Raw genomic sequence first — 17,359 nt, 5'->3', positions numbered from 1 at the left:
AGGGGAGGAGACGCTTGCAGAGCAGCCTTGTGAGTCAAGCCAGGGACCTCACCGGTCAGCAGGGGTGAAGTATCTGGAGTGCCAAGCTGGGGACCCAGCAGGGAAGCGTGGGTGACATTTGAGGGAGATACCACCGCAAACCTTGGAGGAGCTCAAGGGATTCAGAGTCAGTGAATCAGAGGGTCTAGTGAGAAACCGGGAGCTCAGTGTTGAAGAACTACAAGAGGCAGTTGTAGTGGAGCTGAAAGGACTGTTACGTTTGAGTTAGGAACTGTTAAAGCAGAGTTCCACCCAAAAATGGAACTTCCGCTTTAGGGGAAGGTGACCCCCTGACATGCCACATTTGGCATGTCATTTTTTGATGGTTCCTTCTTTTTAGATGGTTCCAGCTCCTACTTCCTCCCGGCGCACCACTGTACCGGAAGGGATATCACCTCTCCCCCTCCCTCTCGGCCATCATCTGGGACACATCCCAGATGATTGCCTGGCCAGTCACGGCGCGCTGCGCGGCTCGCGCATGTGCAGTGGGTGACCGGCTGTGAAGCCACAGCTGTGCGCCCACAGTTACAATACCGGCGCCGCAGAGAGGAGGGGGAGACGAGCAGGGCTTCGTTCCCCCACATCGCTGGACCCCGGGACAGGTGAATATCCGATTATTAAAAGTCAGCAGCTGCATGTGGCTTCTTGCTGGGGCCTTTCCCTGCACGGCTGTTCTCTTAGTGAAGTTTCGGAGTCTGCCAATTAAATTTGCAACTATCTAGGGGTGTCCTGGCCCTAACCCTCTTTCCCCCAAAAATACAAAAAGGACTGTTAAGAGAAATAAAAACCTCTTTTACATCCATGAAGTGTCTGGCGCCCAATAACTTTGTCCATCTTGCACCCACCATGCCTCACAACCCACCCCATACAGAAGGATGTCAGCTATCTTTGGCCCTGGAAAGTTCTCATTAGACTGGACAAGGCCAGAGACCTTGCTACATATGTTATATTATACAGGAGTGACATCACCACTCTCCAGATATAAGATATAAAGGAGGGATGACTTTTTGATATAAGTTACTGTATGTCTTAGACCAGGGGTCGCCAAACTTTCTAAACAAAGGGCCAGTTTACTGTTTTTCAGACTTTAGGGGGGCCGGACTATGGCCATTGGGGGTAGAAAAAGTCCCAACATCAGTGGGGGGAAAAAAATGCTCTATTGTTTGTTTCAGTGGAATTGTGCCTCATCATTGGTGTCAGTAGGGGGAATTATGCCCCGTTCTTGATGTCACTGGGAAGAATTGTGCCCCATTATTGGTGTCATTGGGCCCAATTGTTTGTGTCATTGAGAGAATTTTTTGCCTCGTCAGTGGTGTCATTAGGCCCCATTGTTGGTCAGATTGGGAGGAATAGTGTCATATCAGTGGGTGTCATTGGGCTCCGTTGTTGGTTTCAATGGGAGGAATAGTGTCCTATCAGTGGGTGTCATTGGGCTCCGTTGTTGGTTTCAATGGGAGGAATAGTGTCCTATCAGTGGGTGTCATTGGGCTCCGTTGTTGGTTTCAATGGAAGGAATAGTGTCCTATCAGTGGGTGTCATTGAGCTCCGTTGTTGGTTTCAATGGGAGGAATAGTGTCCTATCAGTGGGTGTCATTGGGCTCCGTTGTTGGTTTCATTGGGAGGAATAGTGTCCTATCAGAGGGTGTCATTGGGCTCCGTTGTTGGTTTCATTGGGAGGAATAGTGTCCTATCAGTGGGTGTCATTGGGCCCTGTTGTTGGTCTCATTGGGAGGAATAGTGTCCTATCGGTGGGTGTCATTGGGCTCCATTGTTGGTCTCATTGGGAGGAATAGTGTCCTATCGGTGGGTGTCATTGGGCCCCGTTGTTGATTTCATTGGCAGGAATAGTGTCCTGTCAGTGGGTGTCATTGGGCTCCATTGTTGGTTTAATTGGGAGGAATAGTGTCCTATCAGTGGGTGTCATTGGGCCCCGTTGTTGGTTTCATTGGGAGGAATAGTGTCCTATCAGTGGGTGTCATTGGGCTCCGTTGTTGGTTTCATTGGGAGGAATAGTGTCCTATAAGTGGGTGTCATTGGGCTCCATTGTTGATTTCATTGGGAGAAATTGTGTCCTATAAGTGGGTGTCATTGGGCTCCGTTGTTGATTTCATTGGGAGAAATAGTGTCCTATTAGTGGGTGTCATTGGGCTCCATTGTTGGTTTCATTGGGAGGAATAGTGTCCTATTAGTGGGTGTCATTGGGCTCCATTGTTGGTTTCATTGGGAGGAATAATGTCCTATCAGTGGGTGTCATTGGGCCCCGTTGTTGGTTTCATTGGGAGGAATAGTGTCCTATCAGTGGGTGTCATTGGGCTCCGTTGTTGGTTTCATTGGGAGGAATAGTGTCCTATCAGTGGGTGTCATTGGGCTCCATTGTTGATTTCATTGGGAGAAATAGTGTCCTATAAGTGGGTGTCATTGGGCTCCGTTGTTGATTTCATTGGGAGAAATAGTGTCCTATTAGTGGGTGTCATTGGGCTCCATTGTTGGTTTCATTGGGAGGAATAGTGTCCTATTAGTGGGTGTCATTGGGCTCCGTTGTTGGTTTCATTGGGAGGAATAGTGTCCTATCAGTGGGTGTCATTGGGCCCCATTGTTGGTTTCATTGGGAGGAATAGTGCCCCATCATTAGGTGTCATCTGGCCCCATTGTTGGTCTCATTGGGAGGAATAGTGCCCCATCATTAGGTGTCATCGGGCCCCATTGTTGATCTCATTGGATGGTATAGTGCCCTATCATTAGGTGTCATCGGGCCCCATTGTTGGTCTCATTGGATGGTATAGTGCCCTATCATTGGGTGTCATTGGGCCCCATTGTTGGTGTCATTGGGAGAAATTGTGCCCCATCATTGGTATAAGTGCGAGGAATTGTCCCCCATTATTGCTGTCATTAAGCCCAGTTGTTTGTGCCATTGGGAGAAATTGCGTCCCATCGATGGTGTCATTGGGCCCCATTGTTGGTCTCATTGGGAGGAATAGTGCCCCACCATTGGGTGTCATTGTGCCCCATTGTTGGTGTCAGTGGAAAAAATTGTTGGAGGAATTGTTCCCCTTCATTGGTGTCATTGGGGGTAATTATGGCCCCAAGGGCCGGGTAAAAGTAAGCAAAGGGCCGCAGTTTAAAGATCACTGTCTTAGAGAAATAATAACGTTTTTAGTGATATTAAATCAATGTGACTTTGCTGCTCTGTATGTTGAACATGCAGATAAATGTTGTAGTGATCTGGGGCTCTCGGGACGTGCTCTGTGTCGTGTATTTAGTAAGAACGCTCTCATTAATCTCCTATAAACACTTGTGTTTTCTGGCAGGTCCGGGGCGCTGTCCTGGAGGGCGTGCTGAAGAAGTGGACTCAGTACAGACAGGAGTGTATGGAGAGGCTGGATAAGGAGAGGCCTCTGGCGAATGGTAAGTCCATCTCCCCCCATTACACTTCCTATCCATGAATAGAAGACATCTGCTCAGCATCCTCTCTGCTCCCTACAACTATCACTAAACCTAAAAGGGGAAAGTTTTAAGGCGTTATATTGGGTAAAAAAAGCCGCTCGTAACATTCGCACGCTGTGCAAACAATTCTTTTTTCTTTGGAAAGCATCACTCAATTAAAGTTTCAATTTGGGCACAAAAGTTTTCATTTAAATATACTACTAATTAGCCACAAAGGATGTAAATCCGCTTGGTGTACACCAAACACCTTTGCAAACCCAGAAGTAGCAGTGACATCATCACTGGGCTGTACTTAGCCTGTGCAGAGTGCAAAGCGGTGGGAGGGGCCTGACAGGCTCCACCCACTACAGAAAATGACAGAAAGGGCGGAGACAAGACCAGTCCCTTTGCACAAGCAGAGGGAGCAGCAGTGAGCGGTCTTTATTACAGGAAGTCTCACACTGGATTAATGCACAGATCTGGAAGAAATACATAAAAGCAAACCAAAATTCAAGGAGAATACATGTGATGAATGGGTTTGGGGAATGGGGGAGATTTAGGCTGGCCATACATTATACAATTTTCTTGTTCAATTTCCTTTAGATTTACCTTCAACTACATAGTCCAAGGGCCTGCCTGACTGCATACAAATTGAAAGTGTTTAGGTTTGACCTCATATTATATGATTTTGGTAAATCTAAAGGAAAATTGTACAAGAAAATTGTATAGTGTATGGCCAGTTTCTGGCGGTACATTTTGTAAGTAAGTAATTTTTCTCCTTCACTGATGTGCGCTGATGAGGCGGCACTGATAGGCTGCACTTATGGGCACTGATTAGGTGGCACTGATGAGGAGGCACTAATATGCCGCACTGATGAGCACTGATAGGTGGCACTGATAGACGGCACTGGTGGGCAATGATAGGCGGTGGGCACCGATAGGCAGCAGCGGTGGGCACTGATAGGCGGCACTAACGTGTGGCGCTGGTGGGCACTGATCTGAAGCACTGATGGGCACTGATGGGTGGTACAGATGGACGCTGATGAGCAGGCTCTGATGGGCACTGAAAGGCTGCACTGACTGGCATCACTTATGGGCACTGATTGGTGGAGCTGATGGGCACTGATTGGTGGCACTGATGGGCACTGCTGGGGCTTTCCTGTAATCAGGGCACTGATGATCAGTGCCCTGATTACTGGCCCAGGTCTCCCCTGCGAGCAGATGCCACTGATCGGCACTGACAGAGTGTGTGGCGAGGAGAGCCGATTCACGGCACTTCCTACATGTGACCAGCTGTGATTGGACACAGCCGATCACATGGTTAAAAACCTGCAGCTGCTTCATATGACGTCCATCCAGAACGAGAACTGCACTGTCCCTACGCCAATTTGACGGTGGGTGGGTGGGCGGGCGGCAACTGGTTAACAACCAATGGTTGAACAGCTGCCAGCAGGATTCCCCGCTGTCAGCTGAATGTAAAAACAAGAATTGCCAGCAATAAAAAATATGCAAAAAAAATAAAAAATGGCGTGGGGTGCCCCCAAAATCCATAGCAGACCCTTATCCGAGCATGTAGGTCAGGAAAGAGAGGGGTGATATCCTGTACAGCTCAGGTCCTAAGTGTTAACAGTGACAGTAAACACCACAATAGGCAGGGGACACTGATAGATATTAAACCCAATTAAAGGGTCAAAACCCTTAATATATATACCAACCACTTGTAGGAGTCTATTAGTAATCCCCATGGTAAATATTAAATAAAAAATAAAAACTATTTTAATTCTTAAAGTAACTCTAAATTAATAAAAATTCAGCAAAAAACAGAAAATATTTATTAGTTTGTACCTCTTTGCCACTGAACCAAAAGGGTAATGGGATAGATTACATAGGAACACATCTCTAGGGAAACAGAAATTATCATCCCAAAGAGCACCAATCTATGTAACAAGGGGGCTCCCAGATCCTGGCCCCACCCCCTATGTCAATGAATATGGGGTACATAATGCCCCTACCCATACCTCCCAACTTTTTGAGATGGGATTGAGGGACACCTATCAGCAAAAGTATGCAGGCATAGGACACACCCCTTGCCACTCCCCCTTAAAGGAGAACTGTACAAAAAAAATAAGAATGTTTTTTTTTTTTTTACCACTACTATTCCTTTATTTACAAATGCAGCAATTTAGAAATCAGATGAAAGGTTTAGCGCTGAAAAACACTTTTTGATAGATAAAAAGTGCATTTTATATACATCTATATAGATCAGACCTTAATGAGGGACAAATGAGGAGGAAAGAGGGACAGAGGGACATTGCTCCAAATCAGGGACAGTCCCTTGAAATCAGGGACAGTTGGGAGCTATGCCCTTACCCATTCACCAAAAAAACGGAAAAAGTGAGTAAAGACAGAACATAAGTTATTTATTAAAAAGTCCTTTATTAAAAAAGGAACATTTTAAAAAAATGTCCCCCCCCCCATCCCCCGTGTAGATCTATCGTCAATCACAATGCCCACCGCCACCGCGAAAAAAAAAAAAAAAAAAAGCTGCTCTTGCACCAAAGGCTCCTTATATAGCTAAGGGGCAGGGACCACCCGGAAAGGGCACCTGGTGGCACCACCCCCTGTGATGTCATCGACCGGTGCTGGGTTGTCAACGGCACAAGGGGGCGGGGCCACCAGGTGATGTCAGTGGGTGACCCTGCCCCTTAGTTATTTAAGAACTGTCAGATGGCAGAGCGAGGGGGCAGGGCTGGGGGGGGGGGGGAGAAACCCACAATGCATGTAAAATTGCATCAAAAATGCAACACTTGCATTTTTGGTGCGTGTCCATTGAAGTCTATTATATGCCAAACACAATCTGTTGCAGGAAAAAAAAGTCCCCGGCCCTCTCCAAAATGCCGCGGCTGAAAAACGCAAAGATGATAAACGTGTACCATAGGAAACCATGCTAAATGGACTGTAGTGCGTTTCTGCAAACTGCAAAACACACTAAAAAAATGCATAGGTGTGAACCTAGACTAATTGAACAAGCTCAAGTTAGAAGCTGATTGGCTACCATGCACAGCTGCACCAGATTTTGTGTTCTCCAGATTTAGTAAGGCTCGGTTTCCACTATTGCAACCCCAAAGTCGCGCAATTTTGCTGCAATTTTTTGCCACGATTTTACCGCAATTTTTTGCCGCGACTTGAAGCAATACCCGTGTATTCTTGAGGTCTATGGACCTCAAGTCGCATCAAAGTGGGACCAAAGTAGTGCAGAGACTACTTTGAAGTCGCACAGATATGAACGGTACTCATTGGAAATCACAGGGTACGACTTGTCATGCCACTTTTCAGTCCCAAATCGCATGAAAAGTCGCACTGGTGGAAACCGAGCCTCAATCTCCCCTATTATCTAACTTCAGCTTGTTCAATGAAGCCTTGGCAATAAAAACTGGAAGCTGATTGGTTCCTGTGCAGAGCTGCACCAGATTTCGCTCTCTCTAGTTTTAGTAAATCAACCCTTTTGTGACATATTTATAAAGCAGTGAATCTGACATTCAGCAAACATTCACTGCAGGTGAATCCTCCAGGAAAATGTGTTTTAAATAGCAGTGATTGATTCACCACCAGAGAATGTTTGGTGAAAATCACATTCACTGCTTTTTACATAGATCCAGTTGTGTTGAAGGGTCCCTGGCCCTTTAAGGCTGACTCGTATTTTGGCTATTAGTGAAACGGATGAATGTTAATTTCTCGGTAAATCGTGCGGTGCAATCCGGGCCGGCACCTGCTCCTAGTGGGAGTTGTACAATAAAATAGGAAAAAACAAACTCATTGCGGCGAGATTAGATGTCTGGCAGGCCTCCCGGACAGTCAGACTTGTTTTCCTTCCCTCGACAGATCACCCGCCACATATCGGGGAAGAAAAAGAAAAAAAGAAAAACTGGAAAGTACAAAAAGGGCTGAAAAACACCTAAAAATAACAATTCTTTCCTGCTGATGGTAAACCATCCAGTGCCTGACACCATCGCAAACCCTGTGCTGCCGCTATCATTCTGACGGTGCACCTCGTGCAGGTTCTGATGAATCATGGGAATGATGGAGAGCTGTCCCTACCGGGAGAACACACTGGGTACTAGCCCTAATTGCATGCTGGTTGCACCCAAGTTAGGGTTGTCACCTGTCCGGGATTCACCCGGACAGTTCGGGTTTGGAATCATGCGACCGGGTTTCAGACTGCCTGAAACCCGGACACATTATTCAGACTGGACTATGGCTTCCCAGCAGGGTTGATGGCTGCAGTTGTCTAAGCTGAGAGTGTCTGTTACTCTTTCACACCCCCTGAAGCCAGCACTAACAAACCCCGCCCCCCCCCCCCCAAACACACATACAAATGGGAGAGGAGAGGGGGCTCAATCTGCACCTCTTCCCCCCACCTCTACTCCTCTGTGACTGCCCACACTCCAAATTTCCAGCCCCAACTTTCCTTTTCTGAGGCATAGCACCGGGGATTGAAGTCCAGCAGCCTCAGATACATCTGGATGAGAGCTGCTGACTGCCAAGGGGTGAGTGAGCTCACCATCCATCCCTGTCTGTGACTGTAGTCTCCCCCCTTTTCTCTCCTGCCTCTGAGTAAGTACACTAAAGCAAATCAGGGTTCTCAGAGCACCCCTTACATCAGAGTTCCCCTTTACACCAGAGGCCACAGTGTTTCCCCTTACATCAGAGTCCTCTCCGTACATCAGAGTTCTCAGTGTTCCCCCTTAAATCAGGGTTCTCAGAGCACCCTTACATCAGAGTTCCCCTTTACACCAGAGGCCACAGTGTTTCCCCTTACATCAGAGTCTTCTCCGTACATCAGAGTTCTTAGTGTTCCCCCTTAAATATGGTTTCCCAGAGCATCCCTTAAGTCAGAGTCCCCAGAGTTCTCCCTTACATCAGAGTCTGCAGAGTCCCCCCTTACAGTGAAAGGGAATTCTGCGAATTTAAGATGTAAAAGGGGAACTCTTGTTATTAACTTCATATGATTGTAAATGTTATTTAATAGCAAAATATATGTATAGTTTATACTATAAAAAAAAATGCTGTGTGCTGCTAAAGTGTTCGGGTTTGACTTGAAGAAAAGGTGGCAACCCAAGTGGATCAATGGATCGACTTGGGCACAATCAGCCTGCACATATATGGTTTGAATCTCGGCCAGTCCCTGTCGAACCGGCTGAGAGTCGAACCATCTATGGCCGGCTTTCCCCCCATCCCCTTTGTTATGTTTGTATGTCTTGACTGTTTGCACAGCACATAGCACTTTACTCACTCCCAATTAGTAGGGTGTAGGTCCTTGGGCTTGCCTTGAAAGTGATTGTAAAGGTTCGCTTTATAACAAACATGTTATACTTACCTGCTCTGTGCAAGGATTTTGCACAGAGAAGCCCCGATCCTCTTCTTCTGGGGTGCCCCCCTGCACTCCTGGCTCCTCCCCTTCATTGGGTGCCCCCACAAAAAGCCGCTCTCCATGGGGGCACCCGTGCGGGCACGCTCCCGAGTCACGCTGCTGCGTCCACTGACACAGACAGCGAGACTCGGCCCCACCCCCGTCACTGGATTTGATTGACAGCAGCGGGAGCCAGCTATCAGTCTGTCCAATGAGGACAGAGACAGTGGCGGGAGCGGCTGGGCTTGTGCACATCACAGGATCGGACGAGCTCAGGTTAGAGAAAAGGGGCTCTGGGGGCAGCTGCAGCGAAGAAGGTTTTTCACCTTAATGTATAGAATGCATTAAGGTGAAAAACCTTGAGACTTTGCAATCACTTTAAAGTCTTGGTGAGGAGGACACATGGCCTTATGGCAGACATGTTCTCTTGACACACACTAGTCCAATGTATACTAAATAGCCAGAAAATTAGAAACCATGATCCTTCACCAGAGGTGGGCATATCTTGGCCATGTGGAATCACACAAACAGAACACAGCAACATGCCATCCCAACTTCTATACTTCTACCCAGGATTACCTAGAGCAGATCACCCAATACAGAAATTCCATAAATGATCATTTAGAAGAGATCACCTAGAACACATAACCCAGAACAGATCATTCAGAACAGACTAACCACATCAGATCATCCAGAAGAGAGCACCCAAAGCAGATCATTTAGATCAGACCACCCTGTATTGTTTTACAGTATCTTCTCACAGACTCAGATCAAGGTCCAATGGTTGGTGCTGAATGGCCCGTTCCAGAATCACACACACCTGACACTTGAGAGAGAGGTGGTGCCGGCTGGATGGGTGCAGGTGATGTAGGCTTGATCAGACCAAATATTGCCACAAATCGATTTTTTGGGTGTAGAGACCAATCAGGGTTGCCAACCTCCAGTAAATTTACTGACAGTTTGTAAAAATGTTAGCATGTGCTGATTGCTTCTCTGCTAGGCACCACTATCTATCTTGACAGGATGTACCACTGGCAGAGTCATGGATGGAAGAGGTGGTGTACCGATGGCTATGCCGGTGATACTTCACCCCTTCCATGCATGAGTCTGCCATCATCAGTAAATCGCCTCTCATGAATCATGAATGGAAGAGGTAATATATCTCCAGCAGAGATATGAGTGGGAGAGGTGATGTACCTCTGGTAGAGTCAAGGATGGGAAAGGCAATGTACTGAAGACATTAAAGAGGAAGTAAAGCCTCTTAAAAAAAATACATCCTGCAAGGCAAAGGCATAATGAGCTAGTATGCATAGCATACTAGCTCATTATGAATTACTCACCTGAGATCGAAGCCCCGGCATCGGCCCTCGTTCGCCTCCGGGTATCGCGGCTCTGGCGTTGTGACTGGCCAGAGCTGCGATGACGTCACTCCCGCGCATGCGCGCAGGTGCCGCCGCTAACGGCATGATCGCCGTTAGAAACGGCACGCTCAGTGCACCTGCGCCCAGTGTCTACGGTGCATGCGATGTAGACATCGGTGCCGCTAGTACAGCAAATATCTCCTAAACCTTTTAGGTTTGGGAGATATTTCTTGCACCTACAGGTAAGCCTTAATCTAGGCTTACCTGTAGGTTAAAGTGGTTGTAATGGGTTTACAACCACTTTAAAAGTCATGGATAAAAGTGATAATATATTTTGGACAAAGTCATGGATGGAAGTGATAATATTGTATATCTCGGGCAGAGTCATGGGAAGGAAAGGTTATATACTTTCAACAGAGTCATGGATGGAAGAGATGATGTACCTCCAGCAGAGTCAAGAATGGAAGAAGTGATGTGCTCATTGCAGTCATTGATGGGTCATTGATGGGAAAGATGATATACCTCTGGCAGAGTGATGGATGAGAGGGGTGATGTACTGATTGTAGAGTTATGGATTGGAAGGGTGATATAGGGTAAATGGTTTAAATACCGCGCTCTAAATTAGCAAACCAAAAAATAAATTATAAACAAAAAAGGTGGAGCAGCAGCTAACATATGAAATACAACCATATGCACCATAAAATACTAAACAATAGCTGCGCTAAAAAGTGAACATGGTGTATGAGAAAACGTCACATAAATAACAATATGGCGTGCACAAAAAATATTAATAGCAAATAAGTGGTAACAAAGAAGAAAAAGATTGCATAAAAAGTCCAAACAGCCTGCCGTTAGCTGGGTTCAGAATAAAAGAGTGCAATCTTCCATCACCAGTGAATGTGAATCACCAAATCAAATGCACGCTAACCAGAGGCAAGCAAGAGTGAGCTTGCGGCTATAAACCCAGCCAGGGCCTTTCCTTGGGACATCAGGAATCACACTCTTAGAGAGAACTGATCCAGGGTCGGCCCGCCGTTCAGTGGATGGAAGGGGCCCTCAAGTGCCGTATCAACAAGGCATGAAAAAAAAAGGACTTCCCATAGTGTGATACTGTAGATAACGTTTATTTAGTAAAAAAGAGTAACACTTACAAGCATGGATAAAATCAAACACGAATAGCCGGCCGGCTTGCGAGCGCCCGTGACACTCCGGGAACCACACGCGGTACGTCAGTGCGTCCTATACGCCCGCCGCGCGTTTCGTCATACAATGATGTCGTCTGGGGCACAGGGGACGCACTGACGCATCACGTATAAATACATACCACTGGGAACCAAGCCTCAATCTGGGGTGAGGACAAAGGAAGGTCAATTCCAATATGGCGGACCGGGAATGATTCCGTCCGCCATCTTAGCTAATGGCAAAAGAATGTGCATAGAAGGCAAAGAAAATAAATATATAAATATAAACATGAATATGGGGATTACTAAGAGAAAGTTGATACTAGATCTCAGCTCACCCAAAAGCTAAAAAAAGGGGGGGGGTTGACAGATCAGTGAACTAGCAAAAATAGGCCACGGCCATCAGAAACAAAGCTGCTAAACCACCCATAGCTGGACATGATCAGCATCACAGAAAGCCGTAAACTGAAACGAAAACATTTAATTAAAAAATCTCGGTCCTCAGCCCACATCAAGTTTACATAAAAAAAAAAATATATTACAGCTATGCAGGTCTATATTAGGTAGAATTCAGTCCGCACCAACGTATATAGTATGCATGTAAAAATAAATAAAATAAAAATAAAAAATAGAAAATATATTAAAAGAAAGTGTAAATTAAATGAATGAATTAAATGATCGACTGATTCATAAAAAACAAAAAATATCAAAAAATACCAAAAAAATATAGATATCAAAATAATATTGGTAAAGAATATAATGAAAAAGTAAGAAAAAAAATTGAAATACTACAAGATGAAAGATACTAAAAAATGCTAAAAAAGTACAAGCACCTAGATGAAAAAAAAAACAACAGATGAGGGCAACTCTGGGTAAAAAATTTTTTAGGAATTATCTATGAAACAGTTCACATCAACATCGATGTTAAGGCCAAAAGGGTCATAGCATTTCAACCTATGAATCCAGGCCATTTCTAGCCTGGATATACTGCTCACAAAAGAGCTACCCCTCCATTGTGGGCGATATTTGTCAATGCCCAAAAAAATGGTTTTGCTGGTGTCTTTGTTATGAAACTGAAGGTAGTGTCTGGAGACGGAATGCTTAGGGAAACCATTTTTTATATTGGTGACATGTTCGACAAGACGAACAGAGAGGGGTCGCCTAGTTCTTCCCACATATTGGAGTCCGTATGGACACTGAAGTAAATAGACGACCCCCCTCTGTGGAACATGTAATAAAAGGCTCAATGGTATATTCACAAGACGTGCTAGATGAAACAAAAGTTTGAGTGCGTCTATGTGTGCAACCATTGATTGAGCAGACCCGACATCTTCTACACTGGTAGAAGCCGGTAAGGTTCTCAAAAAAAACTTTTTTCTCACTTGGAGGATTAAGAATATTAGATGCCAGTCTATTTCTGAGTGAAGGTGCACCTCTGTAAGTCACCTGGGGTCTAACTGGTGATACTGTATTTAGGACTGGATCATTGTTCAAAATATGTCAGTGTTTGGTAATCAGTTTTTTAATGCTAGAATGTTGGACCGAATAAGTGGTGATAAAAGGAACAAAAGAAGTCCCCACATTTTGAGGATGTTTGACTCTGTCTTCAAGAAGATCTTTCCTGTCTAAGGCTTTAACTTCTTCAAGTGTATTTAACAGGGTGTCACCCGCATAACCTTTGTCCAAAAAACATTTAATGAGAGTGTCAGCCTGTGACAAAAACTGATCCGTGTTAGTACAATTACGCTTAATTCTCATAAGCTGACTTTTTGATACCGATCTAAGCCATGGTTCGTGGTGGCAACTATCGGTAGATATGTATGAGTTCCTATCGGTCTCCTTGAGAAAGGTAGAGGTCGTAAACTGAATATGTGACTTGGTGATGGTCAAGTCCAAAAAGTTGATATTCGATAGACTAGCATCAAAACTAAGGCAGATCCCCCTAGTGTTGTCATTGAGGAATTCCTTGAGGGCTTCCAGATGTTCCCGACTGCCATCCCATAGGAGGAGGATGTCGTCAATGTACCTAGCCCACAACACAAGTTGGGGTTTCCGGCAAACATGGATGACATCCTCCTCCCACAAGACCATGAAAAGGTTGGCCAAACTAGGGGCATATTTAGCCCCCATTGCCATTCCCCTATCCTGGCGAAAAAAATGTTGATCGAACCAGAAATAGTTGTGTGTGGCTGCGAACTGTAGAAGTTCCATAATAAAGCAGATTTGTTCGTCACAAAGGCCAGAATCACGTCTAAGGTAAAATTCTACAGCCAAAAGGCCCAACTCATGAGGTATTATGGTGTACAATGACGCCACATCAGCTGTTACCAACCACATGGTGTCAGTGGGGGTATGGTTAGCCAATAAGTTAATTACCTGACGTGAGTCCTTAAGGTAAGATGGCATCTTGGAAACTAAAGGCTGGAGGAAAAAATCAATATACCTGCCCGCCCGGGACGTAACTGAATCAATCCCACTAACAATGGAAGGGTGATATACCTCCAGTGGAGTTGTGGATGAGAGAGGTGATGTACCTCTGGCAGAGTCATGGATGGGAAAGGTGATGTACTGATGGCAGAGCCACAGATGAAAGAAGGCATACACCTCCAACAAAGTCATGAATGGGAGAGGTGACGTCATGGGTGTCCTCAGAACTTTTTTCAAGGGGGGGGCATCATTTTAAGGTCACTATGCTCCGCCCCTTTTTGACAATGTCATGAAGGGGAGGGGCTTAGTCATCATATAAAGCGCAGGCATGCAAAGGTTTGAGAAAGCTGATGAAAAAGCTTACTGGAAGGATCAAGATGTCATGGCAATTTCTAATCTGTTTTTAACCCATACCCTGCCCCACCCCTAAGTCTGCCCCTAAACACACCCTCATAAATTATCTCATGATATTACACTGTTAAATGTTTTATGCAGAATTAAGTTCCAAAAAGAAATATTAACAACAACTTTAACAATATTAACGTAAAGCATATCAGTGCCCATCAGTGCAGCCTCATCAGTGCCCATTAGTGCTTCCGATCAGTGACCATCAGTACAGTCCCATCAGTGCAGCATATCATTGCCCATCAGTGCAGCTTATCACTACCCATCAGTGCAGCGTATCACTGCCCATCAGTGCAGCATATCATTGCCCATCAGTGCAGCATATCATTGCCCATCAGTGCAGCATATCATTGCCCATACGTGCAGCCTGATTTGTGCCCAGCAATGCATCAGGGAGGAATCAGGAGGATCTGGCGGCCGGATAACACAGAGCGGGAGTCTCCCGCTGAGATGCGGCTAGTATATCAATAGCCGCCGCTGTCAAACGAAGTCCCGCCTTCTAAGCCGGCTACTCTAATAGACAGCACACTGGTCCAATGCCGGTCCAGGAGGCGGGACTTTGTTTGACAGCGACTGGCTATTCATATACAAGCCGCATCTCAGCGGGAGATTGCCGCTCTGTGTCATCCGGCCAGCAGATCCTTCTGACAGTTTCCTGACTGATCGCTTCTGGCAAAAGCGGTATATGGCCTTTTGTACAGGACATCAGAGTGGCCCGGGGGTAGGGAGCCCCCCTTCTGGGGCGCTCTGATGGCCCGCATCACTTCTGCCAGAAGCGATCAGCCAGGAAACTGTCAGCCCAGCCCGCCCCTGCTCCACACTCGCCCTCAGCTAATTTCCACTCGCCAAATGCGAGCAGGCGAGTGGAAATTTTGAAGCCTGCATGTGCCGACACCCCCCTTGCACCCTCATGCGGACACCCATGGGTGACGTACCCCTGGCAGAGGCATGAATGGGAGAGGTGATGTACCTCTTGCAGAGTCATGGATAGAAGGGGTAATGTACGTCTGGCGGAGTCATGGATGGAAGGAGTAATGTATGTCTGGCAGAGTCATGGATAGAAGGAGTAATGTATGTCTGGCAGAGTCATGGATGGGAGAGGCGATGTAACTCTGGCAGAATGTGACGTACCCCTGGCAGAGGCATGAATGGGAGAGGTGATGTACCTCTTGCAGAGTCATGGATAGAAGGGGTAATGTATGTCTGGCAGCTATGGTTGGGAGAGGTGATGTACTGATTGCAGGCTCATAAATGGAAGAGTTGATATACCTTCTACAGTGTCGTGGATACAAGAGGTGATGTATTGTACCTCCAACAGAGTGTGGATAGGAGAGGTGATATACTGATGGCAGGGCCATGGATGGGAGAGGTGGTATGCTCCTGGCATTGTCATGGATGTGAAAGGTGATGTAATGCAGGTAGAGTCATGGATGGAAGATGTGAAGTACCTCCAGCAAAATCATGGATCACCGAGTTGTTGTACAAGAACCATGGAGGGGAGAGGTGATGTATATTCAGCAGAATGAAGATGGAAGAGTTGATAAACCTCTGGCAGTGTCGTGGATGTGAAAAGTGATGTCCTTTACCTCCAATAGAGTTGTGGATGGGACAGGTGATGCACTGATGGCAGAGTTAAGGATGAGAGATGGTGATGTACCTCCAGCAGAGTCATGGATGGGAGAGGTGATGTTCCTCTTGGATAGTCATGAATGGGAAGGATGATAAATCCCAGGTAGGGTTCATAGAAGCTTTTTACTATAAAATATAAAATATATTTTTGGGATAATTATCAGTTTAAATATAAATATGGAGCACTCTATAGGATTGCTGACTTGGCAGGACTTCATTTTTTTCTGTAATAGAAACTCAGACACTGTGAACGTCCATGTATTGCATATGAATATTTGATGAATAAACATGCACATGCGGCCCCGTTGTAATCCCAATCCCACAAAGCAAGCAATCACAACGTTCTTTATTTCTGTATTACAAATAACTGCTGAATCAAGTGCGTGCACAGCAATATGGAATGAATCACGTTTTTTGTGGTTTGTCACATGCAAATTATGCGCCTTTGATAGATATTCTCATTTACTCGGAATTGCAGGTCAGCACATCCTTTAATAACATGGCGCTTTCCATCCGGCTAATATGTGACAAACGGCTCTTCATCCAGGACCTCCGCCAAGCACCATGTGCATGGAATGGGCCACACTTCATCGCTCTGCTATTGTTGTAGAAAAGAGAAAACTCTTTGTCTCTCCGGATAGAAATTTGAAACTTCCCCAAAGTGTGTCCTCTCCACCTGCTCCTTAGCATGTTTCATCAGTCAGAAGCAGGAGAAGCCTCATATCCTATATTACAAAGAGACTCAATCCTGAAGTAGAACAGAGAGGGTGATGGGTAGAGCTTCCTTTCTTGGGTGAGTGTCAGGAACTGGATTGGCTTTTTTATCTACTCATTCATGAAGATGGAATGGTCTTGATCAGCAGCACTCCTACATTTTTCAGTCATCAGTGTTTCTCAACTCCAGTCCACAAGGCGCTCCAACAGGTCATGTTTTCAGGATTTCCCTCAGATGACACGGCTGTGGTAATTACTAAGGCAGTGAAACTGATCAAATCACCTGTGCAAAATAATGGAAGGCCTGAAAACATGACCTGTTGGGGGTACTTGAGGACCGGAGTTGAGAAACCTTGCTCTATATCAGTCTTTCTCAACCTTTTTAACGTGGAGAAACCCTTGAGCTAAGTTTCAGGTCTCAGTGAAGCCCTGTTTATATATACTAAATCTACAGCTCAGGGTATATCTGAAAATCAAATTGAACTAAAAAAATAAATTAAAGAACAAGCAACGCGGTATATTTTTCTTATTTGATTCCAACTATATATGACAATTATTTTCAGTAATAGAATAAAAATAGACAGTGAAAATTGTGTTGCTCCCTTTAGCAAGGATAGGGATGTAGCCCCTTAAAATAGCTATGAAGGGCCCCCTTAGACTGATGATCAGTGGGAAGAATGTTCCTTACATTGGTGGTCAGTGAGAAGAATGTTCCTTACATTGGTGTTCAGTGGGAAGAATGTTCCTTACATTGGTGTTCAGTGGGAAGA

The 17,359-nt window shown here is 45.6% G+C and overlaps 1 protein-coding gene across 1 annotated transcript in view; it reads left to right on the top strand.

Moving 5' to 3' along the window:
• The window catches only part of GLP2R (glucagon like peptide 2 receptor), a gene marked incomplete at its 5' end in the record, with an annotated part of 144,815 nt that overhangs the window by 57,466 nt on the left and 69,990 nt on the right, over positions 1 to 17,359 (top strand). Inside the window, 1 exon segment of the mRNA XM_073606793.1 lies at positions 3,348 to 3,444. Coding sequence (XP_073462894.1) covers positions 3,348 to 3,444 — 97 coding nt within the window.

The sequence above is a fragment of the Aquarana catesbeiana genome, linkage group LG12 (genome assembly GCF_042186555.1).
Source record: "Aquarana catesbeiana isolate 2022-GZ linkage group LG12, ASM4218655v1, whole genome shotgun sequence".
Taxonomy (NCBI): Eukaryota; Metazoa; Chordata; class Amphibia; order Anura; family Ranidae; genus Aquarana; species Aquarana catesbeiana.
Note: the sequence above shows the minus strand (reverse complement) of the source record. Positions and strands in the feature narration are given on the sequence as shown.